The sequence below is a fragment of the Oncorhynchus clarkii genome, chromosome 28 (assembly GCF_045791955.1).
Source record: "Oncorhynchus clarkii lewisi isolate Uvic-CL-2024 chromosome 28, UVic_Ocla_1.0, whole genome shotgun sequence".
In the NCBI taxonomy this organism is placed as follows: Eukaryota; Metazoa; Chordata; class Actinopteri; order Salmoniformes; family Salmonidae; genus Oncorhynchus; species Oncorhynchus clarkii.
In genome coordinates, this window is record NC_092174.1 from 33,072,583 (window position 1) to 33,096,364 (window position 23,782).

Below are 23,782 nucleotides of genomic sequence, written 5' to 3' on the forward strand. Positions count from 1 at the left end.
CTAGATTGATGTAACATCACACACGATGTACAGAGGTGATATCAAACACTACCACTGAGCACAAGGCTCATTTGACCCCATGTCAGAGTAGCAACACATTATTATGTTACAAACCACCACTGTTTAACAATCAAAAAGACTAGTAGCTGAGGGAGTTCTTGAAGAAACCTCCTATTGAACAGCGGTGGAAGACTATCGATCTGGATCAGGCTTCAGAAAACATTTCACTGTGCTGCCTGTGAAGATGAGCGTTTAGGGGTTTTAATGAAAGTGAGTTCTACCAAAAATTGACTTGAGCATTCGGAGCAATTAAAGAGAAGCAATAATATTGCCTCCTTCACGGCTGTAGCCTTGTCGTTTTTCTCTTTGTTTAGTCTCGTCTCCTGTCTGTATGTGCGGGATATATTCTCATTCCAACCTTGGGCATTTAAGTGTTTATTCATCTTGGAAATGTCCCCCCTCGAACTGATGCCCATAGGCTCCCCGGTAACTCCCTTGAAAGGTAAACAGGCAAGGAGGAAGCAGAGGGCATCAGTCTGTCAGGGTCTTGTCTATTTCTTAATAAAACTAAAATACATTGTAAGGGCCTCCCTTTTCCATGAGGAAGGACAAACTTTAATGTACATGTGTTTTAAAGTCAAAACCTGTGTGTGTGTGTCTCCCTGTGTGTGTGTGTCTCCCTGTGTGTGTGTTATAGATGATACGTAATGGGTTTGAGATGCGTCGAGGGGATTGTTAGACACATTCTCTGGTGCATTAGTAACATGCTGCTCGCACGCACACCCACACAAGCACACGCACAACACTTCGCTGCAGGGAGTGTGTTCATGGATTCCGGGGGACGTTCTCTAAAATGTCAGGCAGCGACTTGAGAAGATCAGATAGCTTTTTGATGTAGGAAGTCAGCCAGGCAGAAGAGCAAGAAAGGCCGTTTTGATGGGCATAAGGTGGTTTTCTCTAAGTGCCTCTGCAGACTGAATGACTCAACACTCCTCTGTGTCCATGGGGAGCTTTTCTACCCAGGAGACCTTTACACAGACCAGCAGAGCTGTCTGTTACAAAAACACCCTCTGACCTTAGGTTATCATTGTGCCTGTGCTTAGTGAAGCAACTTTTGTTATTGAAAGTCAGGAGTGTGTTAAAATATGATGCCCAGTTGAAATGCTTGTCACTCAGTGTTTGTGTATAATGCTTGGTAAAAGCTTGGTAGCACATTCTACTGTGCAAAATACATATTTTCTCTCCATGTTAGAAACATAGAACTCTAGTCATACAGATTACTAAAGCTTGATAACACCTCCACTTTTTTATTGAAATGTTTTAAGGAGCGTGTTAAGGTATGATATCCAGGTGTAATGCTTGTTAGTTGGCATCTGTATATACAGTGGGGCAAAAAAGTATTTAGTCAGCCACCAATTGTGCAAGTTCTCCCACTTAAAAAGGTGAGAGAGGCCTGTAATTTTAATCATAGGTACACTTCAACTATGACAGACAAAATGAGAAAAAACAAAATCCAGAAAATCACATTGTAGGATTTTTTATGAATTTATTTGCAAATTATGGTGGAAAATAAACTACTGCAGCGTAAAATTTTCTCATTTTGTCTGTCATAGTTAAAGTGTACCTATGATGAAAATTACAGGCCTCTCTCATCTTTTTAAGTGGGAGAACTTGCACAATTGGTGGCAGACTAAATACTTTTTTGCCCCAATGTAGAGGTATATTATGTGCGGTAAAAGCTTGGTAGCACGTTTTACCTTGCAAATTCCATCTTTTCTGTTACATCAAATCAAATGTATTTATATAGCCCTTCGTACATCAGCTGATATCTCAAAGTGCTGTACAGAAGCCCAGCCTAAAACCCCAAACAGCAAGCAATGCAGTTGTAGAAGCACGGTGGCTAGGAAAAACTCCCTAGAAAGGCCAAAACCTAGGAAGAAACCTAGAGAGGAACCAGGCTATGAGGGGTGGCCTCTTCTCCTCTTCTGGCTGTACCGGGTGGAGAATATAACAGAACATGGCCAAGATGTTCAAATGTTCATAAATGACCAGCATGGTCAAATAATAATAATCACAGTAGTTGTCGAGGGTGCAGCAAGTCAGCACCTCAGGAGTAAATGTCAGTTGGCTTTTCATAGCCGATCATTAAGAGTATCTCTACCACTCCTGCTGTCTCTAGAGATTTGAAAACAGCAGGTCTGGGACAGGTAGTACGTCCGGTGAACAGGTCAGGATTCCATAGCCGCAGGCAGAACAGTTGAAACTGGAGCAGCAGCACGGCCAGGTGGACTGGGGACAGCAAGGAGTCATCATGCCAGGTAGTCCTGAGGCATGGTCCTAGGGCTCAGGTCCTACGAGAGAAAGAGAGAATTAGAGAGAGCATACTTAAATTCACACAGGACACCGGATAAGACAGGAGAAGTACTCCAGATATAACAAACTGACCCTAGCCCCCCGACACAAACTACTGCAGCGTAAATACTGGAGGCTGAGACAGGAGGGGTCAGGAGACACCATGGCCCCATCCGATGATACCCCCGGACAGGGCCAAACAGGAAGGATATAACCCCACCCACTTTGCCAAAGCACAGCCCCCACACCACTAGAGGGATATCTTAAACCACCAACTTACCATCCTGAGACAAGGCCGAGTATAGCCCACAAATATCTCCGCCACGGCACAAACAAAGGGGGGGCGCCAACCCAGACAGGAAGATCACGTCAGTGACTCAACCCACTCAAATGACGCACCCCTCCTAGGGACGGCATAAAAGAGCACCAGTAAGCCAGTGACTCAGCCCCTGTAATAGGGTTAGAGGCAGAGAATCCCAGTGGAGAGAGGGGAACCGGCCAGGCAGAGACAGCAAGGGCGGTTAGTTGCTCAGAGCCTTTCCGTTCACCTTCACACTCCTGGGCCAGACTACACTCAATCATATGACCCACTGAAGAGATGAGTCTTCAGTAAAGACTTAAAGGTCGAGACCGAGTCTGCGTCTCTCACATGGGTAGGCAGACCATTCCATAAAAATGGAGCTCTCTAGGAGAAAGCCCTGCCTCCAGCTGTTTGTTTAGAAATTCTAGGGACAATAAGGAGGCCTGCGTCTTGTGGCTATAGCGTTCGTGTAGGTATGTACGGCAGGACCAAATCAGAAAGATAGGTAGGAGCAAGCCCATGTAATGCTTTGTAGGTTAGCAGTAAAACCTTGAAATCAGCCCTTGCCTTAACAGGAAGCCAGTGTAGGAAGGCTAGCACAGGAATGATATGATACATTTTTTTGGTTCTAGTCAGGATTCTAGCAGCCGTATTTAGCACTAACTGAAGTTTATTTAGTGCTTTATCCGGGTAGCCGGAAAGTAGGGCATTGCAGTAGTCTAACCAAGAAGTAACAAAAGCATGGATTCATTTTTCTGCATCATTTTTGGTCAGAAAGTTTGTGATTTTTGCAATGTTATGTAGATGGAAAAAAGCTGTCCTTGAAACAGTCTTGATATGTTCGTCAAAAGAGAGATCAGGGTCCAGAGTAACGCTGAGGTCCTTCACAGTTTTATTTGAGACGATTGTACAACCATCAAGATTAATTGTCAGATTCAACTGAAGATCTCTTTGTTTCTTGGGACCTAGAACAAGCATCTCTGTTTTGTCCTAGTTTAAAAGTAGAAAGTTTGCAGCCATCCACTTCCTTATGTCTGAAACACAGGCTTCTAGTGAGGGCAATTTTGGGGCTTCACCATGTTTCATTGAAATGTACAGCTGTGTGTTATCCGCATAGCAGTGAAAGTTAACATTATGTTTTCAAATGACATTCCCAAGAGGTAAAATATATAGTGAAAACAATAGTGGTCCTAAAACGGAACCTTGAGGAACACTGAAATTTACAGTTGATTTGTCAGAGGAAAAACCATTCACAGAGACAAACTGATATCTTTCCGACAGATAAGATCTAAACCAGGCCAGAACTTGTCCGTGTAGACCAATTTGGGTTTCCAATCTCTCCAAAAGAATGTGGTGATCAATGGTATCAAAAGCAGCACTAAGGTCTAGGAGCACGAGGACAAATGCACAGTCTCGGTCTGATGCCATTAAAAGGTCATTTACCACCTTCACAAGCGCAGTCTCAGTGCTGTGATGGGGTCTAAAACCAGACTGAAGCATTTCGTATACATTGTTTGTCTTCAGGAAGGCAGTGAGTTGCTGCGCAACAGCTTTTTCTCCAATGTTTGAGAGGAATGGAAAATTTGTTATAGGCCGATAGTTTTTTATATTTTCTGGGTCAAGGTTTATGCTTTTTCAAGAGAGGCTTTATTACTGCCACTTTTAGTGAGTTTGGGACACATCTGGTGGATAGAGAGCCATTTATTATGTTCAACATAGGAGGGCCAAGCACAGGAAGCAGCTCTTTCAGTAGTTCAGTTGGAATAGGGTCCAGTATGCAGCTTGAAGGTTTAGAGGCCATGATTATGTTCACCATTGTGTCAAAAGATATAGTACTAAAACACTTGAGTGTCTCTCTTGATCCTAGGTCCTGGCAGAGTTGTGCAGACTCAGGACAACTGAGCTTTGAAGGAATACACAGATTTAAAGAGGAGTCCGTAATTTGCTCTCTAATGATCATGATCTTTTCCTCAAAGTTCATGAATTTATTACTGCTGAAGTGAAAGCCATCCTCACTTGGGGAATGCTGCATTTTAGTTAGCTTTGCGACAGTATCAAAAATACATTTCGGATTGTTCTTATTTTCCTCAATTAAGTTGGAAAAATAGGATGATCGAGCAGCAGTGAGGGCTCTTCGATACTGCACGGTACTGTCTTTCCAAGCTAGTCGGAAGACTTCCAGTTTGGTATGGCTCCATTTCCGTTCAAATTTTCTGGAAGCTTGCTTCCGAGCGTGGGTATTTTCTGTATATCAGGGAGCTAGTTTGTTATGACAAATGTTTTTAGTTTTTAGGGGTGCAACTGCATCTAGGGTATTGCGCAAGGTTAAATTGAGTTCCTCAGTTAGGTGGTTAACTGATTTTAGTCCTTGACGTCCTTGGGTAGGCAGAGGGAGTCTAGAAGGTTATCGAGGAATCTTTGTATTGTCTGGGAATTTATAGCACGACTTTTGATGCTCCTTGGTTGGGGTCTGAGCAGATTCTTTGTTGCATTTGCAAACGTAATAAAATGGTGGTCCGATAGTCCAGGATTATGAGGAAAAACATTAAGATCCACAACATTTATTCCATGGGACAAAACTAGGTCCAGAGTATGACTGTGGCAGTGAGTAGGTCCAGAGACATGTTGGACAAAACCCACTGAGTCGATGATGGCTCCGAAAGCCTTTTGGAATGGTTCTGTGGACTTTTCCATGTGAATATTAAAGTCACCAAAAATGAGAATATTATCTGCTATGACTACAAGGTCCGATAGGATTTCAGGGAACTCAATGAGGAACGCTGTATATGGCCCAGGAGGCCTGTAAACAGTAGCTATCAAAAGTGATTGAGTAGGCTGCATAGATTTCATGACTAGAAGCTCAAAAGACGAAAACGTCATTTTTTGTTTTGTAAATTAAAATTTGCTATCGTAAATGTAAAACACCTCTGCCTTTGCGGGATACACATGGGATATGGTCACTAGTGTAACCAGGAGGTGAAGCCTCATTTAACACAGTAAATTCATCAGGCTTAAGCCATGTTTCAGTCAGGCCAATCACATCAAGATTATGATCAGTGATTATTAGTTCATTGACTATAACTGCCTTTGAAGTAAGGGATCTAACATTAAGTAGCCCTATTTTGAGATGTGAGGTATCACGATCTCTTTCAATAATGGCAGGAATGGAGGAGGTCTTTATCCTTGTGAGATTGCTAAGGCAAACACCGCCATGTTTAGTTTTGCCCAACTTAGGTCGAGGCACAGACACGGTTTCAATGGGGATAGCTGAGCTGACTACACTGATTCCAAGAACACAGGAGGAGATGTTACTATCCTTTGTGCAAGCACTTCCAAGAGTTAATGAACAGTGAGCCTGGTGAAATTTGGGGAGCGCATCGTCAGTAGTGTACCTTTGGTTCCTAGGGTGTTTCGGCCTTTCACACTATACACCCTCCCCAAAGGCGGCCAGCGACAGGGTGATCAATCCTACGCTTGCGTCCCATTCCCAATTAGTCATAGGAGTTGCCTTGTTGATGATAGCCAACATCCCATGGGACTATGCATGGCAGGGGCATCCTCCTCCCTGAGTCAAGCATTGTTGACCGCATACCTCCTGGCCCTCTCACTTCGGGGCCCAGCTGGGGTCTTTCCTCTTCATCCAGAGCCACTGACTGCTGCCTTCTGCCGCCTCCGATACAGCTTTGATTGCCGAACGCTGGCTCTGGCCCTTAATTCCAAGGTCTCTAAGCAGTCTGGTTGTAGATGTTGCCACAAAACCTCTGCAGCCCACCTCCACTGGTCGGACTTCTGTGTTCCAGCCATGATGCCGTGCTTCGGCAGCTAGATCGGCATAGCGCAGATGCTTTCGCTCATAAGCCTCATCTACTGAGTCCTCCCAGGGTACTGTGAGCTCAATGATGAAGACCTTCTTGAGCGAACGGGACCAGAGCACCATGTCAGGTCTTAGGGTGGTGGTTGCGATCTCCGGAGGAAACACAAGTTGCCGGCCAATGTCAGCTAGCATTTTCCAGTCGCGGGCCAAGCGCAGCTGGTCTCGCTCTAATGGTGTCGAGCTGCGCTTTGGTGGTTTAGCCCCTTCGCGGACAAAGTTTGTCCGTAAGGGGTGTGATGCTGCTGGGGGTGGTAGGGAGTTGGTGGCAGCTCGCTTGTCCTCCAGGGCGGACGCAAGGTTTTTAAGGACTTGGTTGTGATGCCAAGTGTAGCGTCCTTGGGTGAGGCTTGTTTTACACCCTGTGAGAATGTGCCTGAGGTTGGCTGGCATGGAACAGAGGGCACAGTCCGGATCTTCACCATACCATTGGTGAAGATTAACTGGAGTTGGAAGGACGTCATATGTTGCTCTGATGGAAAAGCTCAACCGCCTTGCTTCCATGGCCCACAGATCCTTCCAGCTGATCTTCCTCTTCTCCACACTGTCCCATCGAGTCCACTGTCCCTGTTTGGAAAGAGAGACTGCCTTGGCCCACCTTGCAGCCTCCTCCTGATGGCGTACTTCCTGCACTACCATCTTCCGCCGCTCTGGTGCAGTGGCCTTACTCCAAGCAGCACGGCTAGTTAGCCCAAGGCCTCCTCTCCCTTGCTGAACATGACCCACAATGTCAGCATGTCTGAGGGCTGCTGTTGCCTCCTGGACTGCTTTTCCTGGCCTCCATTTGCGCCCAGTTGCCAAGGTCTGCGCGTTGTTGCTCACCACTGGGTCTCGAGATTCATTCAGTGTCATCTGGAGCCTGGTTTTTGAACACTTGAATTCCTCTGTTAGACTGGTGAGGGGCAGCTTGAGGACACAATCTCCATAGAGGCCTATGGTGGTAAGGCATCGTGGAACTCCGAGCCACTTCTTTAAGTAGCCTGTGACTCCTCTTTCCATCTTCTCCACTGTTGAGATTGGAACCTCATACACTGCTAAGGGCCAAACTGCAGACACCAGGCCTTTAACTTTCCAGGTAGCTGGGTGTTGTCGATGGATTGTAGGCTACTACTGATGTCTTTGCGCAGCTGTTGCACCTGGTCTTTGTCCTTCAGGCTTGCATCATACCACCTTCCAAGGCTTTTTACCGGCTGCTCAGACACTGTTGGGATTTGGTCATCTCCGATGAAGAATTTCAGGTCAGAGAGTACTCCCTTCACAATCGAGATGCTGCGTGACTTGGATGGTTTAATCTTCATACGGGCCCAGCTGATGTTCTCCTAGAGTTTTCTGAGTAGTCTCCTGGTGCATAGGACAGTGGTGGTCAATGTTGTAATGTCGTCCATGTAGGCTCTGAGTGGAGGGAGGCGGAAACCAGAGTCGACTCGCTGTCCACCAGCAACCCATTTTGAGGATCTGATGATAACCTCCATTGCCATTATGAATGCCAACAGAGAAATGGTACATCCCGCCATTATACCTACATTCAGGCAATGCCATGAGGTGGTGAACTGTGAGGTGGTGAAGCAGAACTGCAGATCCTGGAAGTACGACTTCACCAGGGTTGTGATGGTGTCCGGTATGTGGAAAAATCTGAAGGCTGACCACAGGAGTTCATGGGGCACGGAGCCAAATGCATTGGCGAGGTCGAGAAATACTTTTTTCCACCTTGGCCATTTGGATCTGGTGCCAGATCATGCTGGAATGTTCCAAGCAGCCAGAGAACCCTGATATTCCTGCCTTCTGTACAGATGTATCGACGTACGCATTCCTTTGCAGGTACTCGGCCATCCTCTGGGCAATGACCCTAAAGAAGATTTTAACCTCGACATTCAGTAAGGAGATTGGGCGGAATAGTCTGATGTTCACTGCATCCTTCTCCTTAGGGATCAGGACCCCGCCTGCCCTACGCCACACTTTGGGTATTATCTTATTTTTCCAAGCTGTTCTCATAAGCCTCCAGAGGAACCTCAGGACGTCTGGTGCGTTCTTATACACTTTGTACGGGACTCCATTTGGCCCCGGGGCTGATGCTGTTCTTGCCCGTCGAACTGTGTTTTCCACCTCTTTCCATGTCGGAGGGCTGGTCTCAATATGATGTTCCGGGGGTTCAATGGGTGGGATATCTGATGGGATGGCCAGATGTTCATGTCGCTTTGAGTCAAAGTTTGTTGTTCTCAGGTGCTCCTCTAGGTCTTTCTTTGTTGTTTTTAGAGCTCCACTTTTTTCCTTCGTGAAGAGACTTTTAAGGAACTTGAAGGGATCTTTATAGAATCGAGTTCTAGTTTGTTCTTTCTTCCTTCTGCGTTTCCGTAGGTTCTCTGCTCTGCGGAGGGATGCCAACCGGGTTTTGATATCAGCCTGAAGTGCCTCTATGCCCTCCTTTTCCACTTCCGAGGCCTTCTTCCACTGTTTCTTAAGCTGTCGCCTTTCTTGAACGAGGCGCTTGATTTCTTGTTGCCTCCTGGAAACTGGTGGGGTTGGAACCTTTCTCCCGCCTTTTGCCTCTTCCACTCCAAATCTTTCTGTCCCGTACTCATAGATAATGTCCCCCATCCTCTCCAACTTCTTCTCCACTGTGCCTTGAAGTTTCTCGAGGGTCAAGGTAAGGTCAGTATTCACTGTTTCCCACAACTTCTTGTCACTGGCGCCAGGCCACTTCACATACGGCCTGTGCCCTGGTAGTCTCCTCTCGACTGCAGGTCTGGGAGGCTCGGTGAGTTCCACTCCTGTTGTTGGTTCCACCTCAGTTGTTACTTCGGTGCTTGAGTTTACGTCCTCCATGACAGTGGTACTGATGCACTGCAAACTATGGTTTGCGTCCAGTTGCTGTGCTTCATTCGACTGATTTGATCGCTTTCGCAGAAAGTAATCAATGCGAGGCCTCTGTCTCTCTTTACCCAAACACCCCTTCTTCCCCTGGTGGATCCTCAACCCATGGTGTGATGTAACTTTCCTCCAACCACAGACACATACCTGTATCTGTTTGTGGCCCGCTGTTGCAGCAGAACTTGTGACAGTTGCTGTGGTGTTCTCTTGTGCTGTGCTCTCATTACTCGTAGTCGTTTCCGGTCCAGTCGTTACCATGTTGTCAGCCGATGAGTCATCTTCCGCATACCAACATACTGCGAAGCATGGGAAACTACAGAAATGGGAAGCTACCCCATGACTGTCCCAGTGGGGTCTATTCCCTCCTGTCAGCCGTCTCTCCGTGCCGCCACAAGGACTTTCCCCTGTTGTCAACTGATCTTTCTCAGCAGTCACTGGACAAGTCCAGATATTCAGATTATTGTGAGATTGCTAAGGCAAACACCACCATGTTTAGTTTTGCCCAACTTAGGTCGAGGCACAGACACGGTTTCAATGGGGATAGCTGAGCTGACTACACTGACTGTGCTAGTGGCAGACTCCACTAAGCTGGCACGGTGACTAACAGCCTGCTGCCTGGCCTGCACCCTATTTCATTGTGAAGCTAGAGGAGTTAGAGCCCTGTCTATGTTGGTAGATAAGATGAGAGCACCCCTCCAGCTAGGATGGAGTCCGTCACTCCTCAGCAGGCCAGGCTTGGTCCTGTTTGTGGGTGAGTCCCAGAAAGAGGGCCAATTATCTACAAATTCTATCTTTTGGGAGGGGCAGAAAACAGTTTTCAACCAGCGATTGAGTTGTGAGACTCTTTTGTAGAGCTCATCACTCCCCCTAACTGGGAGGGGACCAGAGACAATTACTCGATGCCGACACATCTTTCTAGCTGATTTACACGCTGAAGCTATGTTGCGCTTGGTGATCTCTGACTGTTTCATCCTAATATCGTTGGTGCCGACGTGGATAACAATATCTCTATACTCGGCAGTTTTAGCTTTAGCCAGCACCATCTTCAGATTAGCCTTAACGTCGGTAGCCCTGCTCCCTGGTAAACAGTGTATGATCACTGGATGATTAGTTTTAAGTCTAATACTGCGAGTAATGGAGTCGCCAATGACTAGGGTTTTCAATTTGTCAGAGCTAATGGTGGGAAGCTTCGACGTCTCAGACCCTGTAACGGGAGGAGTAGAGACAGGAGAAGGCTCAGCCTCAGACTCACTGCTTAATGGGGACAACCGCTGCTTAATGGGGACAACCGGTTGAAAGTTTCTGTCGGCTGAATGAGCGACACCGGTTGAGCATTCCTACAGCATTTCCCTCCAGAACCCATGAGAAAGTTGTCCGGCTGCGGGAACCGTGCGAGGGGATTTATACTAAAGTTACTATCTGTACTTACTGGTGGCACAGACACTGTTTCATCCTTTCCTACACTGAAATTACCCTTGCCTAACGATTGCATCTGAAGTAGGTCTTACAGCACAGCTATCCTTGCCATAAAGCTATCGTTCTCCTGTATATTATGAGTACAGCGACTGCAATTAGAAGGCATCATGTTAATGTTACTACTTAGCTTTGGCTGTTGGAGGTCCTGACGAACCATGTCCAGATAAAGCGTCCGGAGTGAAACAGTTGAATGAAAAAAAAGTGGAGTGAGGGAAAAACTAAAACTAAAGAAACTAAAATATAAACGGTAATTAAAAAGTAAAAACCGTAAAGTTGTCAGGTAGCAAAGTAAGGTGGGCAACAAAACGCACAGCAACACGTAAACAAGTCTGCAAGTCGTTGCCTTGTTTCTAACAAAATGGCCGTAGAACCTTCACCACTAGTATGTTAGGTGCTGTTAAAAACATAGCTCTCTGATGGTTTCCAGTGAGAATGAACTTGAGCAGTGCAGGGCGGGAATCAGTCTATGAATGATTTAACACTTGAGTGGATGTGAATGCCGAGAGGGGTCAGGGTATAGTATAGTAGTAGTATATCCCTATACTTACACACTCAGCGCTAAGCATGTTCAATTCATAGTAATCAGATGGTCGTTTTTTGATTGTGCCATTGGGCTGTAGTAGTGAAGGAATGGATGGCAAATTAATTATATTTTCCCTTGAGGAAATGATGATCACATTGTGATGCTGCTTGTACTCACCCCCCCCCCCCCCCCCCCCCCTTACGCACACACCCAGGCACACACACCCGCAATTCCTTGTACTGTATACCGTCTCCCACAAACAGTTTCACTTGAACCCAGAACACTCTGACCTTTAACCCAGCCATAGACCCTTCTGACCTTTAACCCAGCTATAGACCCCTCTGACCTTTATCCCAGCTATAGACCCCTCTGACCTTTATCCCAGCTATAGACCACTGAGGTTTAATCCAGCTACAAACCACTGAAGGATCTGGGACCCTGTGGATCATTAGGCCCCGTTTGTCTTTGTGTTACAATGATCCTTTTTTATTCTAAGCTCTTGGCAGGGAGCGGCCCTGAAGTGGTCTTATCCTTCTGCACTAGAACAAGGATTACACCCCTCTTCCTGGTTCTCTCCTTTTGTTTGTTCTCTGTCTTTCTGTGCTGACAGACCCTCCCATCTCAGGGTATGTACCTCTTCACGCCTGGCAGGGAATGGCAGGTGACTGGTGCCCATGCAGCCATTATGCTCAACGCTTACATTACCGTCTTCTGACAGGTTTCACCTGCAGCCCAGACTCAGTCAGTGTGAGGATGTATGAATTCCATCTGATTTATCCTAAAGGTCTTCAGTGAGAAGAAGCAAGGAGGAATGACCACTCATCCTCCAGGTCTGCTGATACAGTTGAAGTCAGAAGTTTACTTACACTTAGGTTGGAGTCATAAAAAAACTTGTTTTTCAACCACTCCACACATTTCTTGTCAACAAACTATAGTTTTGGCAAGTCGGTTAGGACATCTACTTTGTGCATGACACAAGTAATTTTACAGAGAGATTATTTCACATGTGGGTCAGATGTTTACATACACTAAGTTGACTGTGCCTTTAAACAGCTTGGAAAATTCCAGAAAATTATGTCATGGCTTTAGAAGCTTCTGAATTTCAGGCAATTGGAAGTGTACCTGTGGATGTATTTCAAGGCCTACCTTCAAACTCAGTGCCTCTTTGCTTGACATCATGGGAAAATACAAAGAAATCAGCCAAGACCTCATAATTTTTTTTTTTATACCTCCACAAGTCTAGTTCATCCTTGGGAGCAATTTCCAAACACCTGAAGGTACCACGTTCATCTGTACAAACAATAGTACACAAGTATAAACACCATGGAACCACACAGCCGTCATACCGCTCAGGAAGGAGACGTGTTCGGTCTCTTAGAGATGAATGTACTTTGGTGCGAGAAGTGCAAATTAGTCCCAGAACTGCAAAAAAGGACCTTGTGAAGATGCTGGAGGAAACCGGTACAAAAGTATCTATATCAACAGTAAAACGAGTCCTATAATCGACATAACCTGAAAGGCCGCTCTGCAAGGAAGAAGCCACTGCTCCAAAACCGCCATAAAAAAGCCAGACTACGGTTTGCGACTGCACATGGGGGCAAAGTTGGTACTTTTTGGAGAAATGTTCTCTGGTCTGATGAAACAAAAATAGAACTGTTTGGCCATAATGACCATCGTTATGTTTGGAGGAAAAAGGGGGAGGCTTGCAAGCCGAAGAACAACATCCCAACCGTGAATCACGGGGGTGGCAGCATCATGTTGTGGGGGTGCTTTGCTGCAGGAGGGGCTGGTGCACTTCAAATCAAATCAAATTTTATTTGTCACATACACATGGTTAGCAGATGTTAATGCGAGTGTAGCGAAATGCTTGTGCTTCTAGTTCCGACAATGCAGTAATAACAAGTAATCTAACTAACAATTCCAAAACTACTGTCTTGTACACAGTGTAAGGGGATAAAGAATATGTACATAAGGATATATGAATGAGTGATGGTACAGAGCAGCATAGGCAAGATACAGTAGATGGTATCGAGTACAGTATGTACAAATGAGATGAGTATGTAAACAAAGTGGCATAGTTTAAAGTGGCTAGTGATACATGTATTACATAACGATACAGTCGATGATATAGAGTACAGTATATACGTATGCATATGAGATGAATAATGTAGGGTAAGTAACATTATATAAGGTAGCATTGTTTAAAGTGGCTAGTGATATATTTACATCATTTCCCATCAATTCCCATTATTAAAGTGGCTGGTGTTGAGTCAGTGTCAGTGTGTTGGCAGCAGCCACTCAGTGTTAGTGGTGGCTGTTTAACAGTCTGATGGCCTTGAGATAGAAGCTGTTTTTCAGTCGGTCCCAGCTTTGATGCACCTGTACTGACCTCGCCTTCTGGATGATAGCGGGGTGAACAGGCAGTGGCTCGGGTGGTTGATGTCCTTGATGATCTTTATGGCCTTCCTGTGACATCGGGTGGTGTAGGTGTCCTGGAGGGCAGGTAGTTTGCCCCCGGTGATGCGTTGTGCAGACCTCACTACCCTCTGGAGAGCCTTACGGTTGAGGGCGGTGCAGTTGCCATACCAGGCGGTGATACAGCCCGCCAGGATGCTCTCGATTGTGCATCTGTAGAAGTTTGTGAGTGCTTTTGGTGACAAGCCAAATTTCTTCAGCCTCCTGAGGTTGAAGAGGTGCTGCTGCGCCATCTTCACGATGCTGTCTGTGTGAGTGGACCAATTCAGTTTGTCTGTGATGTGTATGCCGAGGAACTTAAAACTTGCTACCCTCTCCACTACTGTTCCATCGATGTGGATAGGGGGGTGTTCCCTCTGCTGTTTCCTGAAGTCCACAATCATCTCCTTAGTTTTGTTGACGTTGAGTGTGAGGTTATTTTCCTGACACCACACTCCGAGGGCCCTCACCTCCTCCCTGTAGGCCGTCTCGTCGTTGTTGGTAATCAAGCCTACCACTGTTGTGTCGTCCGCAAACTTGATGATTGAGTTGGAGGCGTGCGTGGCCACGCAGTCGTGGGTGAACAGGGAGTACAGGAGAGGGCTCAGAACGCACCCTTGTGGGGCCCCAGTGTTGAGGATCAGCGGGGAGGAGATGTTGTTGCCTACCCTCACCACCTGGGGGCGGCCCGTCAGGAAGTCCAGTACCCAGTTGCACAGGGCGGGGTCGAGACCCAGGGTCTCGAGCTTGATGACGAGCTTGGGGGGTACTATGGTGTTGAATGCCGAGCTGTAGTCGATGAACAGCATTCTCACATAGGTATTCCTCTTGTCCAGATGGGTTAGGGCAGTGTGGTTGAGATTGCATCGTCTGTGGACCTATTTGGGCGGTAAGCAAATTGGAGTGGGTCTAGGGTGTCAGGTAGGGTGGAGGTGATATGGTCCTTGACTAGTCTCTCAAAGCACTTCATGATGACGGATGTGAGTGCTACGGGGCGGTAGTCGTTTAGCTCAGTTACCTTAGCTTTCTTGGGAACAGGAACAATGGTGGCCCTCTTGAAGCATGTGGGAACAGCAGACTGGTATAGGGATTGATTGAATATGTCCGTAAACACACCGGCCAGCTGGTCTGCGCATGCTCTGAGGGCGCGGCTGGGGATGCCGTCTGGGCCTGCAGCCTTGCGAGGGTTAACACGTTTAAATGTCTTACTCACCTCGGCTGCAGTGAACGAGAGACCGCATGTTTTCGTTGCAGGCCGCCTCTTGTGTCTGAGCCGTTGAATTGAGATTCTACTTTGTCTCTGTACTGGCGCTTAGCTTGTTTGATAGCCTTGCGGAGGGAATAGCTGCACTGTTTGTATTCGGTCATGTTACCAGACACCTTGCCCTGATTAAAAGCAGTGGTTCGCGCTTTCAGTTTCACACGAATGCTGCCATCAATCCACGGTTTCTGGTTAGGGAATGTTTTAATCGTTGCTATGGGAACGACATCTTCAACGCACGTTCTAATGAACTCGCACACCGAATCAGCGTATTCGTCAATGTTGTTATCTGACGCAATACGAAACATCTCCCAGTCCACGTGATGGAAGCAGTCTTGGAGTGTGGAGTCAGCTTGGTCGGACCAGCGTTGGACAGACCTCAGCGTGGGAGCCTCTTGTTTTAGTTTCTGTCTGTAGGCAGGGATCAACAAAATGGAGTCGTGGTCAGCTTTTCCGAAAGGGGGGCGGGGCAGGACCTTATATGCTTCGCGGAAGTTAGAGTAACAATGATCCAAGGTCTTTCCACCCCTGGTTGCGCAATCGATATGCTGATCAAATTTAGGGAGTCTTGTTTTCAGATTAGCCTTGTTAAAATCCTCAGCTACAATGAATGCAGCCTCCGGATAAATCGTTTCCAGTTTGCAGAGAGTTAAATAAAGTTCGTTCAGAGCCATCGATGTGTCTGCTTGGGGGGGGATATATACGGCTGTGATTATAATCGAAGAGAATTCTCTTGGTAGATAATGCGGTCTACATTTGATTGTGAGGAATTCTAAATCAGGTGAACAGAAGGATTTGAGTTCCTGTATGTTTCTTTCATCACACCATGTCACGTTGGCCATGAGGCATACGCCCCCGCCCCTCTTCTTACCAGAAAGATGTTTGTTTCTGTCAGCGCGATGCGTGGAGAAACCCGTTGGCTGCACCGCTTCGGATAGAGTCTCTCCAGTGAGCCATGTTTCAGTGAAGCAAAGGACGTTACAGTCTCTGATGTCCCTCTGGAATGCTACCCTTGCTCGGATTTCATCAACCTTGTTGTCAAGAGACTGGACATTGGCAAGAAGAATGCTAGGGAGTGGTGCACGGTGTGCCCGTCTCCGGAGTCTGACCAGAAGACCGCCTCGTTTCCCTCTCTTTCGGAGTCGTTTTTTTGGGTCGCTGCATAGGATCCACTCCGTTGTCCTGTTTGTAAGGCAGAACACAGGATCCGCGTAGCGAAAAACATATTCTTGGTCGTACTGATGGTGAGTTGACGCTGATCTTATATTCAGTAGTTCTTCTCGACTGTATGTAATGAAACCTAAGATGACCTGGGGTACTAATGTAAGAAATAACACGTAAAAAAAACAAAAAACTGCAAATAAATCACTCTCTACTATTATTATGACATTTCAAATACTTAAAATAAAGTGGTGACCTAAGACAGGGAATTTTTACTAGGACTCAATGTCAGGAATTGTGAAAAACTGAGTTTAAATGTATTTGGCTAAGGTGAATGTAAACTTCCGACTTCAACTGTGTCTGCTGAGGTTCAAGACGAGGACTGGGCTGTGTGTTCAATGGCTTTTTCGCTATTAAAGCGTAGTGAGGGTCTCCCAAGACGGACTGGTTCTGTTTGTGGCTGCCTCTTCTCTCTGTTCTTTGTTTCTCCATGCATAATTCTAAGGGTGACTGTTCTTTCACTGCCTTCCTTAGAAAGGAAAGTTTTATTTTTCTTCTTTTTGACTTCTGTAGGTCCGGAGGCGGTCCCCTGAGCTTTTTTACCAGGAATGGTTCAACAGAAAAACACACACATTAGTGTCATGAAGAGGTTGTATTTGTGTTTTTTGTGTGGGGGTGTAGGCGGGGTGTGTCGAGGTGATGCACTGTAACATTGCTATAACAATATGCATTTGTGTGTCTGTGAGTTGAGTGTGTTTGTATGCATTTTATACAAGGGGTCTAATCCTGAATGCTTATTAATGGTAAAAAAAACGCATTCCAGTTATTACCGGCAAAATCTTTGACTTTGAAATGCCTATTTACTCTGTTCCATCTGACTGCGCAACCCCCTGTCTCATCAGCCCAGCCAGGCAATTTATAAACTTGATCTCCACTATAAAAAGTATCTATACATCTCCTCACATTTATTTTTTAGACAAACAGCTGTAGTCCCATCTGACCTTTAACCCAGCTATAGACCCCTCGTCTAAAAGAAATGTGAGATAATGTCTCAATACTTTTCATAGTGGAGATCTCTCCGACATTTGCAACATTGTTTCAATACCCAAATTTGATCTCCAGCTGTCCCATAGTAGTCAACATGTCCGGAGTCGGGACGAGACAGGCAGGCAGCAATTCTCAGCCAGTCGAAATCATGAATCAGATGGCATACGTTTTATGGATACATACAAAGAAATGTCAATTGAAAAAAAGGTAAAATGAAACAAAGTGCAGCTAGTTTGCAGTCTTTCCAGCTTCAGTTTGAAATGATTGCTAGCCGATAACACAGCTTACACACTCTAACAACAGTGTCTTGATGAGAGAGCACATTTTCTATGCCAGGTGAAATCGCGCTTCATTAGCTCATTGTTATGGATGTATCTAAGTAAATGTCACTAGAAAAGATGCTTATACAAATGCAGCTACTTTGCTGTTATTCTGACTGCACTATTCTGTCTGCACGTGATTCTTTTTGACGTGACTAAGTTAGCCATAGTTGGCTAGCTAGCAAGCAAGGGATAAGAACGCTGCCAGCCAGTATGGCAATAGAGCATTTAGAATGATCGCGTCCATAGATACAGAACAAAAAGACTGAACGACTGGGTCGCGTCTCTGGCAACCAAACCGATGGAACGAATGACCAGTCGGCTTGGGTAGCAACCCTAGATTTGTGTGGTGACTATTTTGAGGAAGGATGAAATAGTACGACTAAATTCATCAAAATAATGTTCTTAATGAAAATATGTCAATCATTATTTGAATACGTTGGTAACACGTTGTATAAAAGAGATAATGCTCCGGTTTGATAACCGGTTCGGTTTGCCAGCACTCGACATTGTCTCGGGCCTAACACCTGTGCCAATATATCCTCCAAACACCGGCTTCTCGGGCATTATCACTTAAATGTATTTGGATTAAAACATTTTGTACACAGTGTCTTGAATAATGAAAGAATGGCTGTTTTAGTTTTTTGATTTTGTTTGTGTTTTGGAGACTGTCTGTCCTGGTGTACTGCTGTGATAATATGTTTGTGTAAGAGAGGAAGGGAGAGACAGACAGTGCGGATGGAGGTGAATCGTAATTTTAATTTTCAGTCTCGTTAAGTTGGCGACAGCCTTCACTGCACCGCGGCTCCCTGCGATCGATGGTGGAGATCTGCCTCTAATACTAACGAACCAAAAGATCGTTTGAGTTTGGTGCCCAAGGAAGGGAAAAATGTATTAAGATATTTATGGCCCCAATTAATCAGTTCAGTGAGAAACTCACCCGGGGGGTGAACACGGCAGGAAGCAGAGGAAAGTTAAAAGATGAGGGGGTGTTCCACCGTCCACGTACCATATGCCCCTTAATCACCTTTACCCCACAGTGAGGAGCCTCCTGGGGACACTATAGCTCATCAGTTTCTGGATGAGGAAGCCTAGAGGAGACAGGGCTGGTTGTCACACAGGTTGGTTGTCACAATGCTTATAGCTAAAAACCTGGACAGTGCTCTGAATTGAGTTGAATGTACAAATGTGTTTATTAGAGATTAGTTTAGTAGAGATCCATGTTGTTCACACATGTCAACATCACAAAACATTTAGATTAGGAAAATACCATTTCTATGCTCCAGATTAGTAGTTATGAGCATTGTGATAACCAACCTGTCTCCTCTACCTTATACCATGTGGGATGTAAAGCTCGTCACCAGAGGCAGAATGAGGACAATTATTGACTGGTATATTTCAATAGACACAGCATGTGTAACACATGCAACCTGTTATCAACCTGCCATGTTCCCAACCCTACCAATGTATGGTCCTACAGGTTACATCATCCTCTCATTAAAACATAGAGTCACACCATCTAGACCAGTCTAAGCCACTCTGTTCGACAGCAGAATACAGTCCAGGTACTTACCTGGATCAGCTGAAGGACTGCACTGACCCTGTTAAATCACTGGGAAAACACAGTCTCTGACACAATATCACAAATTGACACCAGTAATGAACCCCTCATCCAACCACACGTCCATATTCCGACCGGTTTAACGTTATCCTGGAAATTTGTGTTGTGGTACTTTAGTCAGTAAATGTTCCACTTGATATATGAGTACTGTATAGGTTTTATAGTGGTATCGTGTGTCATCAATATGGCTGTCACCTGTCATTTTCAATGTCACTGGGCCGTCAATAGAAGGGGATTGGCTGATTGATTACGGAGAGCATAGAGGGTGAGGGACGCTACGACAGCACCTTGATTAACACGGAAGGAGGAAAGGAGATGAAAGATGAGCAGAGGAAGGGATAGCATATGAAAACAAACCTGAGGCAGAGAAAGATAGTGAGACAGCCATGGACAGATAGGCTGAGATAGAGAGAGGTGGTGAGACAGCCATGGATAGATAGGCTGAGATAGAGAGAGGTGGTGAGACAGCCATGGATAGATAGGCTGAGATAGAGAGAGGTGGTGAGACATCCATGGATAGATAGGCTGAGATAGAGAGAGGTGGTGAGACAGCCATGGATAGATAGGCTGAGATAGAGAGAGGTGGTGAGACAGCCATGGATAGATAGGCTGAGATAGAGAGAGGTGGTGAGACAGCCATGGATAGATATGCTGAGATAGAGAGAGGTGGTGAGACAGCCATGGATAGATAGGCTGAGATAGAGAGAGGTGGTGAGACAGCCATGGATAGATAGGCTGAGATAGAGAGAGGTGGTGAGACAGCCATGGATAGATATGCTGAGATAGAGAGAGGTGGTGAGACAGCCATGGATAGATAGAGAGAGGTGGTGAGACAGCCATGGATAGATAGAGAGAGGTGGTGAGACAGCCATGGATAGAGAGGTGGTGAGACAGCCATGGATAGAGAGGTGGTGAGACAGCCATGGATAGATAGGCTGAGATAGAGAGAGGTGGTGAGACAGCCATGGATAGAGAGGTGGTGAGACAGCCATGGATAGAGAGGTGGTGAGACAGCCATGGATAGAGAGGTGGTGAGACAGCCATGGATAGATAGGCTGAGATAGAGAGAGGTGGTGAGACAGCCATGGATAGAGAGGTGGTGAGACAGCCATGGATAGAGAGGTGGTGAGACAGCCATGGATAGATAGGCTGAGATAGAGAGAGGTGGTGAGACAGCCATGGATAGATAGGCTGAGATAGAGAGAGGTGGTGAGACAGCCATGGATAGATAGGCTGTGATAGAGAGAGGTGGTGAGACAGGCTGAGATAGAGAGAGGTGGTGAGACAGCCATGGATAGATAGGCTGTGATAGAGAGAGGTGGTGAGACAGGCTGAGATAGAGAGAGGTGGTGAGACAGCCATGGATAGATAGGTGGTGAGACAGCCATGGATAGATAGGCTGAGATAGAGAGAGGTGGTGAGACAGCCATGGATAGAGAGGTGGTGAGACAGCCATGGATAGATAGGCTGAGATAGAGAGAGGTGGTGAGACAGCCATGGATAGATAGGCTGAGAGAGAGAGGTGGTGAGACAGCCATGGATAGAGAGGTGGTGAGACAGCCATGGATAGATAGGCTGAGATAGAGAGAGGTGGTGAGACAGCCATGGATAGATAGGCTGAGATAGAGAGAGGTGGTGAGACAGGCTGAGATAGAGAGAGGTGGTGAGACAGCCATGGATAGATAGGCTGAGAGAGAGAGGTGGTGAGACAGCCATGGATAGATAGGCTGAGAGAGAGAGGTGGTGAGACAGCCATGGATAGATAGAGAGAGGTGGTGAGTGGGAGAGGTGGGAAGAGAAAAAGACAAGGAGGAGGAGGGAGAGGAGGAGGTGGCGGGGTAGTGCAAGGTTTTTTCTAAGAAAACTAGTTGTTTAAATGGAGAGTGAAGTAAGGAAAGAGTGCAAGATGGGGAGGGAGTAGGACAAAGGGTGAAGGAGGAATCTTTTGGGAATATTCAGACCTCAGCCATGCCCCAATGACTGTACTGACAGGGCCTGTCTGTAACACAACACTGCTCAAATGTTACACACCAACGCACTACACTGCACAAGACAAGACAGCACATAGTTAAACAAAAACAATACACAACTCACAAAGTAACTGCAAATACTACAAGAAAGTACACACAATTAAGAGCATGGATCAGTATTGCGAGTGACAACACAGGGCGACCTACTGAACACTATGGTCACAGAGTGTAACAACAGCTATCTGACTTCACCGTGCAATGCACCAGTGCTTGTGTTAATGTGATTGCCGCTCCATTAGGGGATCTGTCCTGCTTGTTCATCTGTGAGTTCTCCTACTTACCTTGCTGTGTTGTTCCGCTTTTAATTAACATTAAAGTTTTAACTTAATTATCATTATCTTTTCTCTCAGGTTGTTCAACCCTCCGTGGAACACTGAATGAGACATTCTGCAAGAGGGGAAAAAACAGCAGAGAGGAGCCGTGAATAGATAGAGATTTTTTGTGGGAAGGGCACCTGCACTCCAGCTTAGTGTGAAGGGCATGTAATGGAAGAGTGAGAGGAGGATACAAGGAAAGAGAAATAGAGGAGAGAATGAAGACAACTGGAAAACAAGTACTTCCTCACAGCAAGTGTCACTCAAATTAGCTAATCTCACCACAAGCCAAGATGATTACCAGGAATCTGCTCCTATTGGTCTCCCTATGTCTGTGGGAGGGGCTTATGAGAGAAGGTTCAGCCACTAAGATCATCAGGAGAAGAGGGGTGGGCGGGGTTCACTTGCTGAAGTTAGGGGAGAACAGAGTAGCCGACCAATGGGATTCAAGTGTGGATTCAAACGTGATGCCAATGGTGACTCTTAGAAACTTGATTGGTCATGACCATGGTGTTGATAGTGGCTCCAAAATACCCCAGAATAATGCAGCCATAACAGCTAATAAGGAGAGGGAGACTTTTAAACCTAATCCCGTGTTAGACTTGGAAGAAGACCCTGTCAAAAAAGGGGAGTCAACTCTGTCTGTGTCACTCAATGACAGGGAAGCCATCCAGGAGAAAGGGCTTAGAAAGAGTAGGAACAGCACCAAAAACGCGGAAAATCCCACCAAGACAGGGAAGATGGAGAAAGTATTCTTAGTCCAACACAGGCTAGACATGCACTCCAATAAAATCAGATTCAAATCCCTTCCCCGATCCAGAGTCAGATCAGATCTGAGCGTTCACACCACAGGGCTGCCAGGCAGAGGACTCACTAAGGATTCAACAAGAAACTTAAACCCAACCGGCAGCTACAGTGTCCTGAAACTACTGTCCAAAGAGAACCTGGTGAGGATTGTGAACTCACAGATTCAGAGCAAGAGCAGCCGAAGCAGAAAGAGAGATTTGATTGATGTGGATCGCAGCCAGTTGGAGGCCCTGAAATTACCAAAGCAAGATATGGTTGTCACTCAAAACCATTTCACATTGGATAACCAAACTGCTCTGCCACATGTAAGCGCTGTCACAAATGCTGATTTCAGTCCAGAAGAGGCTGTTCACACTTTAAGTGTAGCCACTCCAGATTCTGGTGTGGGAAAGGACAACTCTGAGATGAGGGGTTCAGATAGCACAGACACCTGGATGAACAAGCACATCTCTCACCCTCTGTCACTGCCTATGAATGAGGTCAGTCTCAACACTGAGAGGGAGGTGACCAACAGTCAGATTGACCCTCCAGCCACGACCAAGCATCTCCCCTCAAACGTCCCTTCTCAGACAGATGCTGGCCATCCATCAGTGTTCACCCTGCAGCCCCAGAGAAAGGGGACTCAAGATTTCGAGGAGAGCCTTCTTCACACAGCCGGACCACAACTCAAGATCCTGAGTCCAAGTGCCACTCAAGACCCTGTAGTTGGCGCGACAGAGTTAATTAACAGCAGCCATGTCCTCAAACTCCGCCCAGACCCATACTGGGGGGTCAGCCAGGACAAGGCAGCCAGTGGGGTGATGACAGTCGAGTCCGAGCCCGGTAATGGCTGGGGCCTGGTGTTCCAAGAGGCGGAGTCAGATGAGGAGGAGGAAGAGGGGCCTGGTCAGACGGGGGGGGAGGGGACTCGGTCCCGCAGCAGAAGGAGTTGGATCTGGAACCAGTTCTTTGTAATTGAGGAGTACAGCGGGCCGGAACCTGTGCTCATCGGAAGGGTAAGAGGAAACATTATTAACTTGTTCATTAGTTCTATGAAGCATTTTTTTGTGTCTTATTCTGTACCAGGGGTCTTCAACTCCAACCCTGAACCCTACAACTGGCAAACCTGATCCAAGTAACCTTGGTCAAGATGGAAGCATGATTAGTTGAATCAGGTTTACTGCACCAGAAACAGTATACAGTCTATTGGGAAAGTATTCAGACTCCTTGACTTTTTCCACATTTTGTTATGTTACAGCCTTATTCTAAAATTGATAAAAAATGTCTCATCAATCTACACACAATACCTCATAATGACAAAGCCAAAACAGTTTTTTTTTTGTTGCAAATGTATTAAAAATAAAAACTTGCAATATCACATTTACGTAAATATTCAG

At 46.1% G+C, this 23,782-nt stretch overlaps 1 protein-coding gene across 1 annotated transcript in view; it reads left to right on the forward strand.

Annotated features, from left to right (window-relative positions):
* Positions 1-21,892: 21,892 nt before the first annotated feature.
* The window catches only part of LOC139386759 (uncharacterized), a 112,697-nt gene continuing 110,807 nt past the window's right edge, over positions 21,893-23,782 (forward strand). Inside the window, exon 1 of the mRNA XM_071132571.1 lies at positions 21,893-23,401. Coding sequence (XP_070988672.1) covers positions 21,893-23,401 — 1,509 coding nt within the window. The remainder of the gene's footprint in view (positions 23,402-23,782) is intronic.